We start from the raw sequence: 14,011 nt of genomic DNA on the forward strand, positions 1-14,011 counted from the left end.
TCTTCTGGAGCTGGAATTATAGGTGGTTGTGAGTTGCCTGATATGGATGCTGGGAACTAGAGCAGGCCCTCTCCAAGAACAGAACTGCCTCTGGGCACTGCCCTCCACACACTTCCCAGACACCTCTCCAGGCCCGTGTGCTCTTCTCTGGTGAGCACAGACCCCCCCAGTCCCCCATCTCCATAGAGACTGCACCCTGGAGTTTCTGTTTTCAGACATCAACAATCCAGAGGCTGTGCCATGCTTCCTGAGAACACCCCCAGGTGCCTGTTTAGCCGTTTGAGAGGTAGGGGAGGGTTTCCTTTATCATGCCTGGGAAGGGCAGCTGGCTCTTCTGTGCCTGTGTGAAACCAACTGAGAATCCTCCAGGAAAGAATCAGAGGGCCCTTCTAGCAGCAAGGAAATCAAAAGAACAGAAACTACAGTGACCAGGCCGTAGTAGAAACTGGATTTTAATATAATATTCAAGTCTAGCATTTTCTATTTACAACAAATAAATATTGCCCCACCCCAATCAGTAAACATTTTTACCTTTTATACAAATATTCAGTCGCCCCCCCCCCCCCCGCAAACCTCCTCACCCCCGCCTCCCACTCCGTGTAGTCTTACAACCCAGGATGTAGCGGTGTCGAATGGCACTTTCAGTGGTATGGGATTCGATACCAACCGGGTGGTCCGTGAGAGGGCTTCTCTCTCTGATCCAGGGGAGGGCTGGGGCTCATGGTGGGCGAGACTCCCTCACTTCACAGGCCCTGAAGGTGGAATCTTTGGTGCAGCCCGAGAAAGGCTAGAGTGTGGGAGGAAATGCCGGGACTTTTTGAAGGTCCCCGGCCAGTGCCTGTGGGCACAAGGAGAGAGCGCAGTGGTCAGCCCTGCTGGATGTGGGTGCCCTGGAGCATCTGGGGGCATGGGTGGCAGTGATCTGCATCTGGGGAGGTGTCAGCAAAGTGTGGAGGGTAGTGTCCAGGGCAGGCAAGGTACCATGCCCAGTTGGCAGCACTCCTTGGCAAAAGTCAGCTAGTCCTCTGGTTCCAGAGAGCAGAAGGCACCTAAGGCGGCGAGGGTCCCCGGAGGCCAGGTCAGCCTGTCAGCGGCAGGTGTCAATCCCGGCAGCAGGAAAATGTAGGGTGAAATTGGAGTCTGGGGGGTGGCTTGGGCTGGCAGGTGGGCAGAGGTACCTGTGTGGCCTGGGCCACTCTAGTCTGTAAGTGCTTAGTCCCCAGCCAGCCAGAGCCCGAGAGACGTCCTTAGAAGATGCCTTTAGCAATCTTGAGTCCTTTCTGCTTCATACGAGGGAGCGTGGAGCTGGCTCCATGCTTGACCTTGACCCCCTTAGTGAAGGTCCGCTTCTTTAGGATAAAGTCATAGTTGGCAGTAGAGTTCATGGCATAGAACACGTTGGCGTTTTCTGGAATCTTCAGCTCTGGTGGGAGAGGGGCAGGGTGACAATCAGTGGTGCTCATGGCGTTGGGATAGCCCCACCACTTGAGCGCCTCCTCCAGGCCAGGCCACACTGAGGTCCCAAGAGCCTCCAATCCAGCTCCAACAACAAGGGCCTCTCCTGGGGCTCCCATCAGGGGCAGATGATGCTGAGAGCAGGAGAACTTACCGAGTCTAGCCAAGAGTCTCCCCATCCCGCCCACATGGCTGTCTCTGCTGGTTGGGACTTCCATCCAGAGCAGACTTCCTGGAAGTCAGACTGCCTTCCTTGATGCTCCCTAATACTCACAGAGGCTCTGAGGACCAGCAGAGGGCAGAACCTTGCTCTGGGTCCGATTCCCACCACTTTCTTCTGGCCTCTATCTGTCCACCATTCCCAAGCTGGAGTTGCTGCTCCTACTGCCCTTGTGCCTGACTCTAGTTCCTGAGCCCCAGTAGGCCTGCTTTCTGAAAGGCTGGGGGTCCCCTCACTCTGTCCACATCACGAAAATGGTAGAAGTTAAGAGAAGGTTTGCAATACACATCTAGATGTCACGGGAGTCACTGCTGACCGGGGCACATGGTGGCATGTGGGTGTTTGGCTCACATCAGCAGCGTGCAGACAACACACATGGGTGACCTCTGTGGTGACTCTCTCTGTAGCATTCCCCTGCTGGTCAGAGCCTCCTTATGGGGAAAACGACAAAGGCACACAGTGCCTGGAATTCTCCAAGGTCCTAGAGAACGGGCTGGTTCTTTTTGTTTGTTTTGAGACAGAGTTTCTCTGTGTGACAGCTCTGGCTGTCTAGGAATTCGCTTTGTAGACCAGGGATCTGCCAGCCAAGTGCTGGGATTAAAGACGTACCACCACTGCCTGGTGGGCTGGTTCTTTTATTTATCTTTTTAATTATGTGCATGTATCTATGGAGGCCCAAAGAAGGCATCAGATCCCCTAGAACTAGAGGTTGTCAGCCAGCTGGTAAGTGTGAAGGGAACTGAACTCAGGTACTCTGCAAGAGCAGCACCACACGTTTTTTTTAAGATTTAATTTTATGAATGAGGATTTGCCTGCATATATATGTGTGCAACACATGTGAGCCTGGTACCCAAGGAGATTCTAAGGGGGCACTGGACCCCTTGGAACTAGGATTACAGGTGGTTATGAGTCACCATGTGGGTGCTAGGAAATGAACCAGGGTCCTCTGGAGGAGCAGCAAGTGCTGCTAACCACTGAGCCATCTTTCCAGCACACAGTACATACTCTAAAACACTGAGCCGACTCTCCAGCCCAGGCTTGTTCTTGATTCCATCCTTCTCCTGGTTTCTAGAACACAGACTCAGTATGTGTGCTTATTGTGTTCATGTGTAGATTTTAACACGTGAAAATTCTTCCTGAAGCACCTGCTTTCTTATTTTAGCCAGACAATGCCCCCTCTGGCAGCCCCCAACGAGCCTCTCTCAACTCCTGCATCTTGGATGGGGAGGCCCAGCAGGTGCTGGGGCAATGAGGAGACCCTAGGTGTCCAGGGCTGCCCAAGACAGGTTGCTGTGGCTCCACATTTACCCGCTATGGTGCTTTCTAGGGCCTCAGGCCTTGGACCTGGGGCAGAGGATGGTGTTGACCTACCCTCTGCCCTTGGCCTCGAGTCCGGCTGTCTTGTCTGACTTACTGTGATCTTCTGAGATGATCTGTACCAGCTCATAGTCCTCTGGCTCGTCCTCATCCAGGTTGTGTTTGTCCATGGCTTTTCGGATGACGGTCGGGGCCTTATCCTGGCTGGTCACCTGAAATGGGGGACAGGCTATCAAGACAAGGGTCATTAAATGCTCCCACAGGGCACAGTGGCCAGAGACCCATCAGGGCCCCTCTCACCTGCTTCCTTAAAGTGGCCTCCATAGTATGAGGATGGCCCAGCCCTGATTGCCTACAACAGCCTGCCACCAACTCCCACACTGCCTTGGGGAGCCATGTGCCCCTGAAGGCAAGATCACAAGCCTGGGGATCCAATAATTTTGACCTCAACCCTAAGGAGGAACCAGCCAAAGCCCACTGGCCGCCTACATCTTACCCTGCCCTGAGGCTGTGACGGTAGGTAGCCCAGGCTAGCTAGCTCAGGGGACTCAGTCACGGGGTCACCCAGGGGAATGTGCGTAAGAGCCACTGCAGCTCCTGGCAGAGGGGCTGAGTGAGGCTGGGGTGGTGTCTGGGGTCATCTGCAGCTGGAGCCCTGACAGGTGAGAAAGTCCTCCCTGTGTGCCCACCCACAATCTGTGAGCAATCCCATTGGCTCCACGTTCAAATAACATCCATATTTTAACACTACTGACTCTCCCCATAGCCACCAGCCTGCTTCAGCCTCCCTCTGCCCCAGTGTGGACTGCAACAGCAGCCTCCTAAGCAGCCTGCCTCCACGTTGGTCCTCAGCCCATCCCTATGGACACACCACGTCAGCTCTGCTCTCTGTTTCAGCCTCCAAAGAAAGTCAAGGGCCTGACAGCGCCGACTACCACCTCTCCCTCAACCCCTGTTGCACTACCTCAGACCTGATGACCTGCACAGGTCAGTTCCCTGGGGGTGTGGGCATACCGCTCCTCTCCTGCCTCTCAGGCCCTGAGTGCTGAACAAGGTCCCCGGCCATTTCTATGTTGTCAAACCTAGAAAGTCAGTGCTCAGAGGTCAAAGAGAGCAGCACACAGGTGTCTGTGCATGTCTGCCACCTGGCCCCATGGACCCCATGGGGCGGCCCTGCTGCCGGCTCACCAGGATGCTCTTGTACATGTTTCCGTTGTCCACATCCAGGCTGACCCGAATGATGCAGCAGTCTCCCACCTGCTGGTTATAGAGTGGCAGTGAGGGGCTGTAGCTGCAGACCCCTGAGACGGAGCGCTTGTGGGTGCGTGTGGTAGACACGGGTGTGGTAGAGGCTGATGAAGAGGAGGTGCTGCTGGAGGCTGAGCTGATGCCAGAGGTCTCTGGGGATGACTGGGAGGCTGACTCCCAGAACTGTGGATGACAGCAATGTCAACAGCGGCCTGGATCATGAAGGCCCTGAAGGCTGGAGGTCAGCTCTAGGGACTTCTGGGCCCCGTGCTGGACATCGTGTGAGACACAAGAATAAGGGGGTGGGAGCATGGGTGCTCACCTTCTTTTCCTGGCCATCAGGAGACTCTGGGACAAAGCTCATGTTGATTTCTTCCACGTCAGAGCTAGAAGAACCAGCTGAGTGCACACTGAGGGCGTCAGTGATGTCCCCGCTGCCGAGGTAGGGGCCGCACCGGAGCTGGTCACAGGACTTGGAGTGGGCACTGCTACTGGTACTGAGCTCCGTGCTGGGAGCCTGGCGGCTGGTGAAAAGGTTGGCTTACTTTAGGGGTCTCCCCAGGGACACTGCCCTTGAATGTGCAGAGTCTTGGTCTACCAGTGCTGTTTCCCCTGGCTATCTGTGGGATCACCCCATTTCAGAGAGGTGGAAACTGAGTCCCACGGAGCTGATTCGACTCACTCTGTGACTGACAGAGCTGGTCAGTGTCAGGGTAAGACTGCAGCGCCAGCTTAGCTGGCTCTCCTAGCCCACAGCCCTGAGGCTTCTCGGGTGCCTGTGCGCCCCGCCGGGGCCCAGGCACTTACTCGCTCCAGCGCTTGACGATGGCTGTGCTTTTCTTGCTCCTGAGGGTGTTGCTGGCTGACTCGGACGGCGGTTCCAGCTCACACGAAAGGTTGTAACTAAGGCAGAGGTGGATATGAGGCTACCAGGAGCTAAACCGGAGCTCCCGACCAGGGCTAGCCCAGAAGTTGGAGCCTGGGTACACAGCCACCACCAGACAACAGTGTGACATGATAACCCAGGGCCTACAGCCTCACCTCTCAGCCTCACTGAGCCGTTCCATGGCTCGGAACCAGGCTCCAAAGTGCTCCTCGGGAGCAATGCTGTAATTGTTGCAGGCGGACTGCAGCAGCTTGATCTGGGCGATCACTTCGAATTCCTGGGTCAAGGGAAGACAGGGTGGTGATGGACCTATTAGGGTGGTCAGGGGCTAGCCGCTGGGTCTTTCTCTTCTCCCCCACTTATACCCCTCAGGCTCATTTCTGTTTTCACAGTCCCAACAGTCACTCCTAGATGCCATCTCCCAGCCCCCTTTCTGTGGGACAGCCCTTGAAGGGCATACCAAATGTCACCATAAATCAACACAAGAATGGAACACACGTTTTGCCCAGTCCATGTCCCCCTCCCCACTCCTGGAGAGTGGCAGTTCCTCACCTTCCTTCTCTTTTCGAAGTTGATGAGTCTTCCCTAGAAGAGACAGCCAACATCCATAAGAAAGCAGCCCCTCCACCATTAAAGTCCTGCCTACCTTGTTCTGCACTACTACAGGCATCCACTAGGGGGCAGGGAGCACCCGCACCTGGCCCTAGGCACCATGGCAGGGAAATCTGAGGGCAGGTTTGTAGACATTCCTGTTCAACCTATTCTGAGTTAAAAGGCCCTGCTTGGCCCACACGCTGTCTGACCTTGGAGTGTGGAGCTTTACTCTCTTGCCCACAGCCACCATCTGGGGGTCATGCATGTCTAGTCTGGCCCACCCACTCCTTAGCTCTGTTGTCAGAAAGCTCTGGAGGGGTCACCAGGGAAGAACCAGACCTCAGAGGTCAGTAGGGTCCCTGTTCTCCAAGGCCTCAGGACACCACCCTCACTCAGCCCCAGCCTCAGCCCCAGGTTCACTCACATACAGATAGTCCTTCATGGCAGTGTCTAGCATCACCAGGTCAGTGAGGAATGTGCCCAGGTAGGGGACAGTGCCCTGGATGACACCCTGGAGTATCAGGTGGGAAATAAGTAAGGCTTGGCGCTCGCTCCTCTCCCCTACTCACCTGACCGCAGCCCCACCAGGCCCTTCCATTTGGAGCAGTGGAAGAACCGGTGCCCCCTCTCTCCCAGGTCCCCCCACCCCGTACTCCCGCTCCCATCCCAGGCTGGCAATGGGCAGATCATCAACACATGGCCCCTGCTCATACCCTCCCCCGAAGAGCTGCCCGGCCCTGACTCTGACAAGCTTGTTCCTGTCCCCCAAGATGTAGCTGGTCATCTTGCATGGAAGATAAGGGCCAAGGGAACCCTGAATCTCCTAACTTCCAGGTCACTCACCATCTCCTTCTGCCGCCTCTGGGCTCTCCTAGGGTTCATTTCCAGTGTGGCAAACTTGGAGGTCCCCTCCTGCCAGGGTGAAGGCAGAGTGCATGAGATTTTCTCCCTCCTAATCCCAACCTGTGCTCTGACCGTGGGCCTGGAGGTCTCTGCACGGGCTGGCCAGCATGCCTGCTGCCATATTTGATGCTTCTACATCAGTCTCCTGTTCTAACTGGAGGAAGAGGGAGGGCTTCCTGCACCCAAGTCCTCACCTTCAAAGTTCAGAGGACCCTGTACCTGCCTCCTGGGGACAGAAGGGCCCAATGCTCGGCCCCCAGTGTCATCCTGACAGCCTCCTGTAACCTCAGTACCCTCCATTTGCCAGACAAGAAAACAGGCCTAGAGACTGGCAGCAATCTATGCAGAAGCCCCCAGAGTGCAGCCCGCTGACTGGGTCCTGTCCTCTGGCCCAGTGGAGTGTTTCAGGATCTCTAACTGAGCTCAATCATAATGGGAGAGGGACAAGGTATCTTAAGATCCTTGTTCCAGACCCACGTGGGGCCCAAGACCAAAGCTTCCCCAGGGCCCTCAGCAGAGGACACAGAGCCCAAGGGCTGTCAGCCTGATCAATACGACAGGGGCAGGGCCCACTGATAATGCCGCTTTTGGGCGGGGGGGGCGGGTAGAGAAGCTTCTGGGATGAGACAGAAAGGTATGTCTATCAGTCCCTGCTATGTCTAAGCTGCCTGGGCATCCTGTGGCTTCAAGGGACAGGGCAGCCTGCCAGCATGTTCCTCATGCTGGTCAGCAGCTTCTGCTTCAGGGCAGAGGAGAAAGTCACCTATGTAGGCATATCTGCACCCTGGGACTAGATGTTTGAAATGGAGGGTGGACCCCATCCGTAGGACAGGCCTGGCATCACAGAGACAGAGTGGGCTGGCCCAGGAAAGGAGGTAGTCATACCCCGTCCATTATCTGCCCATCAATCAGTCTGCCAGTGGCTAAATCCCAGCAGGAAGCTGGAGACCTGCTAATCCGGCTGGCTCATCCTCCTGTAGCAGCCTGGCTGGCTGTCCCCACTACATCAGATTACCAGGGGCCTCCTGTTCCTCCAAATGCCTGCCACCTGCCCGAGGGCCAAAGACATCCCTCCCCACTTTGTCCAGCTTTGACAGGACCAGAAGTTTGCCGTACCCTTGTCCCCACTGTCCCTATCACTGTGGCGTCCTCACCTTGATGAGTAGCTCTCTGCTCAGTGAGTAGTTGTTCTCATCAGAGAAAATCTCCGACAGCTTCTGGAACACTCGAAAACTGTCCCTGGAGGAGGCGCAGAGAGAAGGCAACGGTTGGGCAGTGTGCACCGGGGCGGGCACGATGGAGAACCCACTTCCTTCTAGAACAAAGATCCTAAGTGGCCAGAGAACGTTCTAAACATGGTTCCGCTGGGGACTATGGATGGGAGTGGCCAGCCAGTTATATGGCTGTGCACAAACATCAAACTCTCACCTGGCTTTAATCAGGGGTGCACACGGCACTGTGCCTACCGGTGGACCTGCCCCTTAGACTGTGCTGCTGGGGCTCACTGGAAGTACACTATCCTGGGGTAGAGTAGGGGCAGGGGACAGGGAGGCCTACCTGGAGACCTCTTCCCATGTCTTCTTTAGGCGGTGGATGGCATTGCTCTGTAGAGCAGAGAGGATGGCGTACAGGGAGGAAAAATTCTTGAGCACTCTGCACTCCTGGGGACAAGAAGTCTGTGAGTGGAGCCCCAGGCTGAGCCCCTCCTTAAGAATGCCAGGGTCCCGTGCTCACACAACAGCTCAGATGTACAGTGCCAGGAAGGAGTGTGTGCCTGGCAGCGGGGCCGTGTGGCCCTGAGGTTTGTGAGGAAAAAGAAGAGGTCCCCAGGCCCCTCCCACAGCCTACCCTGGCCACCTCGATCCAGTGTTCCACCACCCGGGCCCTGTCCGGGGCCTTCATGCTCTGGTCCCCAAGGCAGGTAGTAATGACACAGTTGGCCACGTTGTTGAACTGGGCGACGGTGGCACGGATGGTAGGTGCGAGGTGCTCCTTGCCCTTCTTGTCCCGCTGGGACCAGATGCAGCCCAGGCAGTGGTAGGGCACCACTTTCTTGAAGAGTTCCTAGGGAGGAGGAGAAGTGTCAGTGGACCCTTCACAGCCCACAGGCCCAAGCTGGAGCTCAGAGAGTAAGGATGTGGCTGAGCCCTGTGGGACTCTTACCTCCACCTGACCTCTGAGAGCACAGTGCATGGCAAGCCAGGAAAAATGGTGGTTGACAGGGAAAATACACATATCAGTGGCTCCTGCCTGCTCATCTCAGAAAGCATCTGCTGCCCCCTTCCTTGCGAGCACACCGGCTACGTAGTCCTGTCCTGTGTCTGGCAGTCTCCAGTACACAGTAAGCACTTCCTAAGTGCTGAGGCTAGATAGGCCTCCAGGGCAGAATGGAGGGAGGTTACCCAGGGGCCTAAGGGTACCTTGGTGAGCACAACTCCATCCAAGCACACATGGGCAAGCACACGTGTACACTCCGTCATCACCATCCAGGGGAAATCAATGCCTCGGGGTTAAGCAGTGTGCCCTAGTCACATGCTTGTTAACAGTGGAGCTGGGGGACACAGGCTCTGAGCCACAAAACAGGTCTAGACAGTGGAAAACAAAAGAAAGTCAGCCTTGGCCCACCCCCCTGGGCCACTCACAGCGTCCATCAGTGTAAACTGCTCAGCCACCAGGTCTGGAGGGAAGAGCAGGAGGTGAGGCTTCACATCCAGTCCATTCTCTGTGGCTCCAGGCAGTGGCCAGGAATGCTCTAGTGCAGGAGCTGGCTCGGGCGCGGGCTCAGGCTCGGGCGCGGGCTCAAGCTCTAGAGTCCGCAAGAGAGCCGGTTCCAGCTCTGGAGCCGGCGCTAGGGACGGCTCAGGCTCTCGAGGTGGCACTGCAGCTGGTTCCAGCTTGGGAGCTGGTGCCGCCACTGGGCTGGATGCCCGTGCTGGTGGTTCTGGGACTGGATCCGGCTCAGAGGCTGGTGCTGGCTCTGGCTCCCGCGCTGATGCCGCCACCGGGCTGGATGTCAGAAGCAGCGCTGGAGCTGGCTCTAGCTGTGAAACTGGTTTCAGAGACAGCACTGGAGCTGGAGACAGGGCTGCAGGAGGAAAGATGTCCAACATGGCTGCCCTGCCCAGCGCATTTCCAAAGACAGAGTACCACTGCCTGCCAGAGAAGCAAGCCTCTGTCCCCACAACAAGATGCTGACCGTCAGACCACAGTGCACTGCCTGCTGGGTTCCAGGCTCATTCTTGCTGCTGGCCCAGTGCCAGCCCAGGAGCCTCTTTGCAGTGGGAACTAGTACTGACCCCTCCTACCAGGTTCTGTGTAGCTTCCCCGGGCTCCTCACCCTCAGGCTCAGCCTCATTGGGCTCCAGGTCCTCCAGCTGGGCCAGAAGAAGGTGAGCACGGCGCTCGAGGTCTGAGCCAGGCATGTTGAGCTGCACATAAGCCACCAGCTGCTTGAGGCAGGGGAAGTCCGGAGGCTGACAGAAATCCTCCGAGTATTGGTCCAGCCAGGTGCCCAGGATGGAGGAGATGGCACTGGGGACAGGCCACAGAGTCAGAGGCATGGCTTCTCCTCCTACCCTCCCACAGCACCCCTGTGGTGTGCTTCCACCCAGAAGTCTCCTTTGGCTGTCCTGACTGGCAGGCCAGGTAACTAGACAGAGGCTACAGAGAATGCCTATAGCAGAGCGCAAAGGCTCATGGATGGAACGGCAGTTCTCCGGGCTCTTTAGGGGAACACCCCCTCCTGTCCAACCACTGGAATGCAAATGCAAGAAGGGCTTGTCCCCCTGCCTGGCATTCAAGGACCCTCAGTCAGTGGCTGGGACTACCTCAGTCTCTATTCTTTGTGAGTGAGCTGGGTGTGGGTTGTGTTTTCCTCAGGCACATGGTTTGTTCTTTGAACCCCTTGGGGACCAGCTAAATGACATTACCAAGGAGTGGGGCTGAGTGTCTATCGAGATAGGCTGTGCTAGGGAAGAGGTCTCATAGTGGCTGGATCTGAGTGACACCCCATATGCACGACACACACACACACACACACACCCCTATACCTCCTCTCTCTACTCCTTGAATGCTTAGTATCACCCTGAACTCTGTCTTCCTCTGGCTGCAGGAGGACCCTTAGACCTCAGCCCGCCAGCAGGAACCAGAAGTGTGGGACCTATGGTTTGCTCAGCCCTTGTTCCCCAAACCTCCCCTTCTTGACCCAAAGCCCACTTACTTTTTGAGTTGGTCCTGCGGTCCACCGTCCTCACTGGAGTACGGGAGGATGCAGCCATATCTAGAGGAGGCCGTGAGGGCGTCACATCTACCGTACCTGCTTATGATGTCTAGTGTTACTGGCCGACTCCCTGATGGGAATGGAGCCCAGGGAGGCAGGGACTCTGCTCTTGTCACAGGGAAGTGCCTGGCAACACGGCTGCACACAGCAGGTGTTTATACACTCAGACACCTCAGCAGACCTGGGCCTCTCAGTCAATTACTACAGGGCCTGTGTATATCTAGGTCAAGGCCCCCCTCCTTTCTAAGTGGGCTGTTTAACCCGAGACTCAAGTGACATGGCTTCTCCATGGAAGAAGGGACAGTCATATAAGACCCCACAGGCCTTGACAGCCCAGACAGGTGGCACTGCCAGGGCCCAGCTAATTTGGTCCTGACCACAGCCTCTAAGGATGCATATCATCAAAATGGGGCTCACAGAGATACATGGCATTCCTAAGACCCAGCCAAGGGGAAGGGTGTCCCTGGGTCTGGAGCTAGTGCTCACCTTTTGAAGAGCAGGTCTAGCACCTGCTGAGTGGTGGTGAAGGCTCTGTAGGTGCACAGGAAGATGGTGACATAGGAAAGGTCACTGCCCTGGAAGGCAGGCACCAGGTGCTCCACCAGCTTCTCCAGAGTGCCGGCCTTCACTGTGCGTACTTTGCAGGTTTCATAGAGGTTCAGGGCCGACTCATTCTCACACTGTGTGAACAAGGCAAAGGCACAGTCAGTGGAAGGGATGTAGTCTCAGGAAAGCTGAAGTTCAGACCATCTCCTACACACACTCGGCACAATGTGGCCAAAACTGGGAAAAGGAGGGTCTCTGGTAAAGGGGCTCTAATTTTCTTCTTCTTTCCTTTCCTTTCCTTTCCTTTCCTTTCCCCTTTCCTTTCCTTTCCTTTCCCCTTCCTTCCTTCCTTCCTTCCTTCCTTCCTTCCTTCCTTCCTTTTTTATTCCCCCCATACAGGGTTTCTTTGTATATCTTTGGCTCTCCTGGAACTATGTAGACCAGGCTAGCCTCGAACTCACACCTGCTCCTGCCTCCTGAGTGCTGGGATTAAAGGCATGAGCCACCACCACCACCCAGCAAGGGCCTCAAATTTTGCTTTAAAATTTGAGGTGTGGAACCCTTCAGGGTGGTTTCTGAGGTGAGTGACAAGAGTATCTAACACTGAGGGTTCCAAACCGAACAGCCAATGCTAGAAGTGGAAAGACAGGCTTACTCCAGAGTCAGGGAGTTGGCCAATCAGAACCTAGAACATTCGCTGGACAGCTCAATGACCACAGACAAGAATCATGTTGGGATCCAACAGTAACAAAGCTCAACAGCTGTGGCAAAAGGTTTCTCTTCTGAAATATTACAAGGCTGGATCAGGCCCAGCTTCTTAGCTCAAGGCGCCCAGGAGATATGCTCTGAGGAAGCAAGTTACAGAGAAGTGTATACATGCTTGCTAATTTTGTCAACTTGACACAGGCTAGAATCATCTTAGGAGGGAACCCCAATTGAGACAATGTTTCCCTAAGACTGCTGTAGACAAGCCTGTAGAGCATTTTCTTAACTAGTGATTGATGTGGGAAGGCCCAGCCCACTGTGGGTGGTGCCATCCCTGGGCTGGTGGTCTTGGGTTCTATAAGAAAGCACAGCGAGTAAGCCAGTAACCGGCACCCCTCTGTGGCCTCTGCATCAACTCCTGATGTGATGTTCCTACCCTGTTTGAGTTGCTGTCCTGACTTCCTTGAGTAACAGACTATGGATGTAGAAGTGTGAGCCAAATAAACCCTTTCCTCCCCAGCTTGCTTCTGGTCATGGTGTTTCTTCATAGCAATAGTAACCCTAACTAAGACTGTAGGCCTGAACTTCTATTCTCTGGGGATAAAGGGCAGCCCTACTATGTGAGAGGATTTGTAAGACTAGGAGGAAGGTGTAGGAGGACTGATATCTGGAGACAGGTCTTTAAACCCAGCAAAATATTCGAGTATGCATGGCCTTATGGGAAATGAAAAACAAAGTCAATGGTGTCTCCTCTCACTTGTAGGTAGGCAAGTCAACACGGCCTTTGTGCATGGGCTGGACTTTAAGCTGGGGGAAGGAGGGAGGAAGGAAAGAGTCTGGCAGGGTCACCCTCCAGGTCTCCTCTCTATACTCACCCCCAGCCAGCGCTGGCCCTTGGTGGCTCCCTGGTGTAGCTGAACCTTGCGCAGGGAGATGGAGTAGATGACCCCGTTGATCAGCTCCTCCCCAATCTCCTGCGTAGAGCTCTGGAAAGACAGGGCGCAGCAGCCGGGCCAGGATATCAGGGGTCTGATGCAGGGGGATGGCAGAGACAAGTGGCTCCCAGACCTCCGGTAAATGGAGAGCCTAGGACTCCCCTTACCCCCAGGCTCCTCATGACCGAAAGGCCAGCACCTCAGGAACCTGCTCCTGCCTAGTACTGGACCACCCCACACCATTCTCCCTAGAGCCATTTTGCAGAAGGGTAAGTGGAGGTTGAGGCAGGAGTAACTGACGCAAGTCAAACTGTCATATAAATGGCAGAGCCCCCATCTCGAAGTGCCAACACAATCACAGGTGGCACTGGCCCTCAGGAAAACCTAGTCCCCACAGCCCAAGGCCCAGGGTCACCCATGCCCTCATCCCTCTGTCCATGCTGCCTGAGGCTTCTGGCTGACCCAGCAGCATCAAGCAGGCAGTATCACGGGTCTAGGGCAGGTGCAGGCGCAGGCCACATCTGAGGCTACTTCCTTCCCCTTCTGCTCATTCATGCTTCTGAGACCTCTTGGGCAACACGGGATTTCCCAGCTGGCTGTTCTTCCTCACATGAGTGGGGAACAGCTGTAACGCTGGAGTTCCACAAAAGCCCAAATCATGAGGCCTAATTGACAAAGGAGGGGGTCATGTGGCTGCTTCTCAGAGCCCAAAGCAGAAGTCAATACGCTTCCCGATACCCCAGGATCTCTCCAACGCCCGCCATCTGGGGAAGGGCTAACCTAGGATGGAGGGTAAAGAAACCCCTCTCAGAGCTCAAAGAGGGGCCAGCAGGTGCGAGTCTAGCCCAGGACTATTGCTCCCATACCCTGGAGGAACCATAAGGATCACTGTGGGGCTCAGGGGACTCTGGTCAAAGTGCTTA

The 14,011-nt window shown here is 55.5% G+C and overlaps 1 protein-coding gene across 8 annotated transcripts in view; it reads right to left on the minus strand.

The window, feature by feature from the left end:
* Positions 1-574: 574 nt before the first annotated feature.
* The window catches only part of Ralgds (ral guanine nucleotide dissociation stimulator), a 36,542-nt gene continuing 23,105 nt past the window's right edge, over positions 575-14,011 (minus strand). For 3 of the 8 annotated variants that reach the window (XM_036183458.1, XM_036183461.1, XM_036183455.1), the window contains exons 2-18: positions 13,029-13,139; positions 11,389-11,582; positions 10,843-10,941; positions 9,961-10,154; positions 9,266-9,708; positions 8,472-8,687; positions 8,181-8,284; positions 7,778-7,862; positions 6,564-6,632; positions 6,145-6,231; positions 5,679-5,711; positions 5,282-5,403; positions 5,048-5,143; positions 4,563-4,764; positions 4,181-4,423; positions 3,090-3,204; positions 575-1,423 (exon numbers count right to left, since the gene is read on the minus strand). In XM_036183458.1, coding sequence (XP_036039351.1) covers positions 1,248-1,423; positions 3,090-3,204; positions 4,181-4,423; positions 4,563-4,764; positions 5,048-5,143; positions 5,282-5,403; positions 5,679-5,711; positions 6,145-6,231; positions 6,564-6,632; positions 7,778-7,862; positions 8,181-8,284; positions 8,472-8,687; positions 9,266-9,708; positions 9,961-10,154; positions 10,843-10,941; positions 11,389-11,582; positions 13,029-13,139 — 2,589 coding nt within the window. In that variant the 3' untranslated portion in view covers positions 575-1,247. The remainder of the gene's footprint in view (positions 1,424-3,089; positions 3,205-4,180; positions 4,424-4,562; positions 4,765-5,047; positions 5,144-5,281; positions 5,404-5,678; positions 5,712-6,144; positions 6,232-6,563; positions 6,633-7,777; positions 7,863-8,180; positions 8,285-8,471; positions 8,688-9,265; positions 9,709-9,960; positions 10,155-10,842; positions 10,942-11,388; positions 11,583-13,028; positions 13,140-14,011) is intronic. The other 5 variants (XR_004944685.1, XM_036183460.1, XM_036183459.1 and 2 more) reach the window with 5 other exon arrangements.

Source organism: Onychomys torridus, chromosome 4 (assembly GCF_903995425.1).
Source record: "Onychomys torridus chromosome 4, mOncTor1.1, whole genome shotgun sequence".
Taxonomy (NCBI): Eukaryota; Metazoa; Chordata; class Mammalia; order Rodentia; family Cricetidae; genus Onychomys; species Onychomys torridus.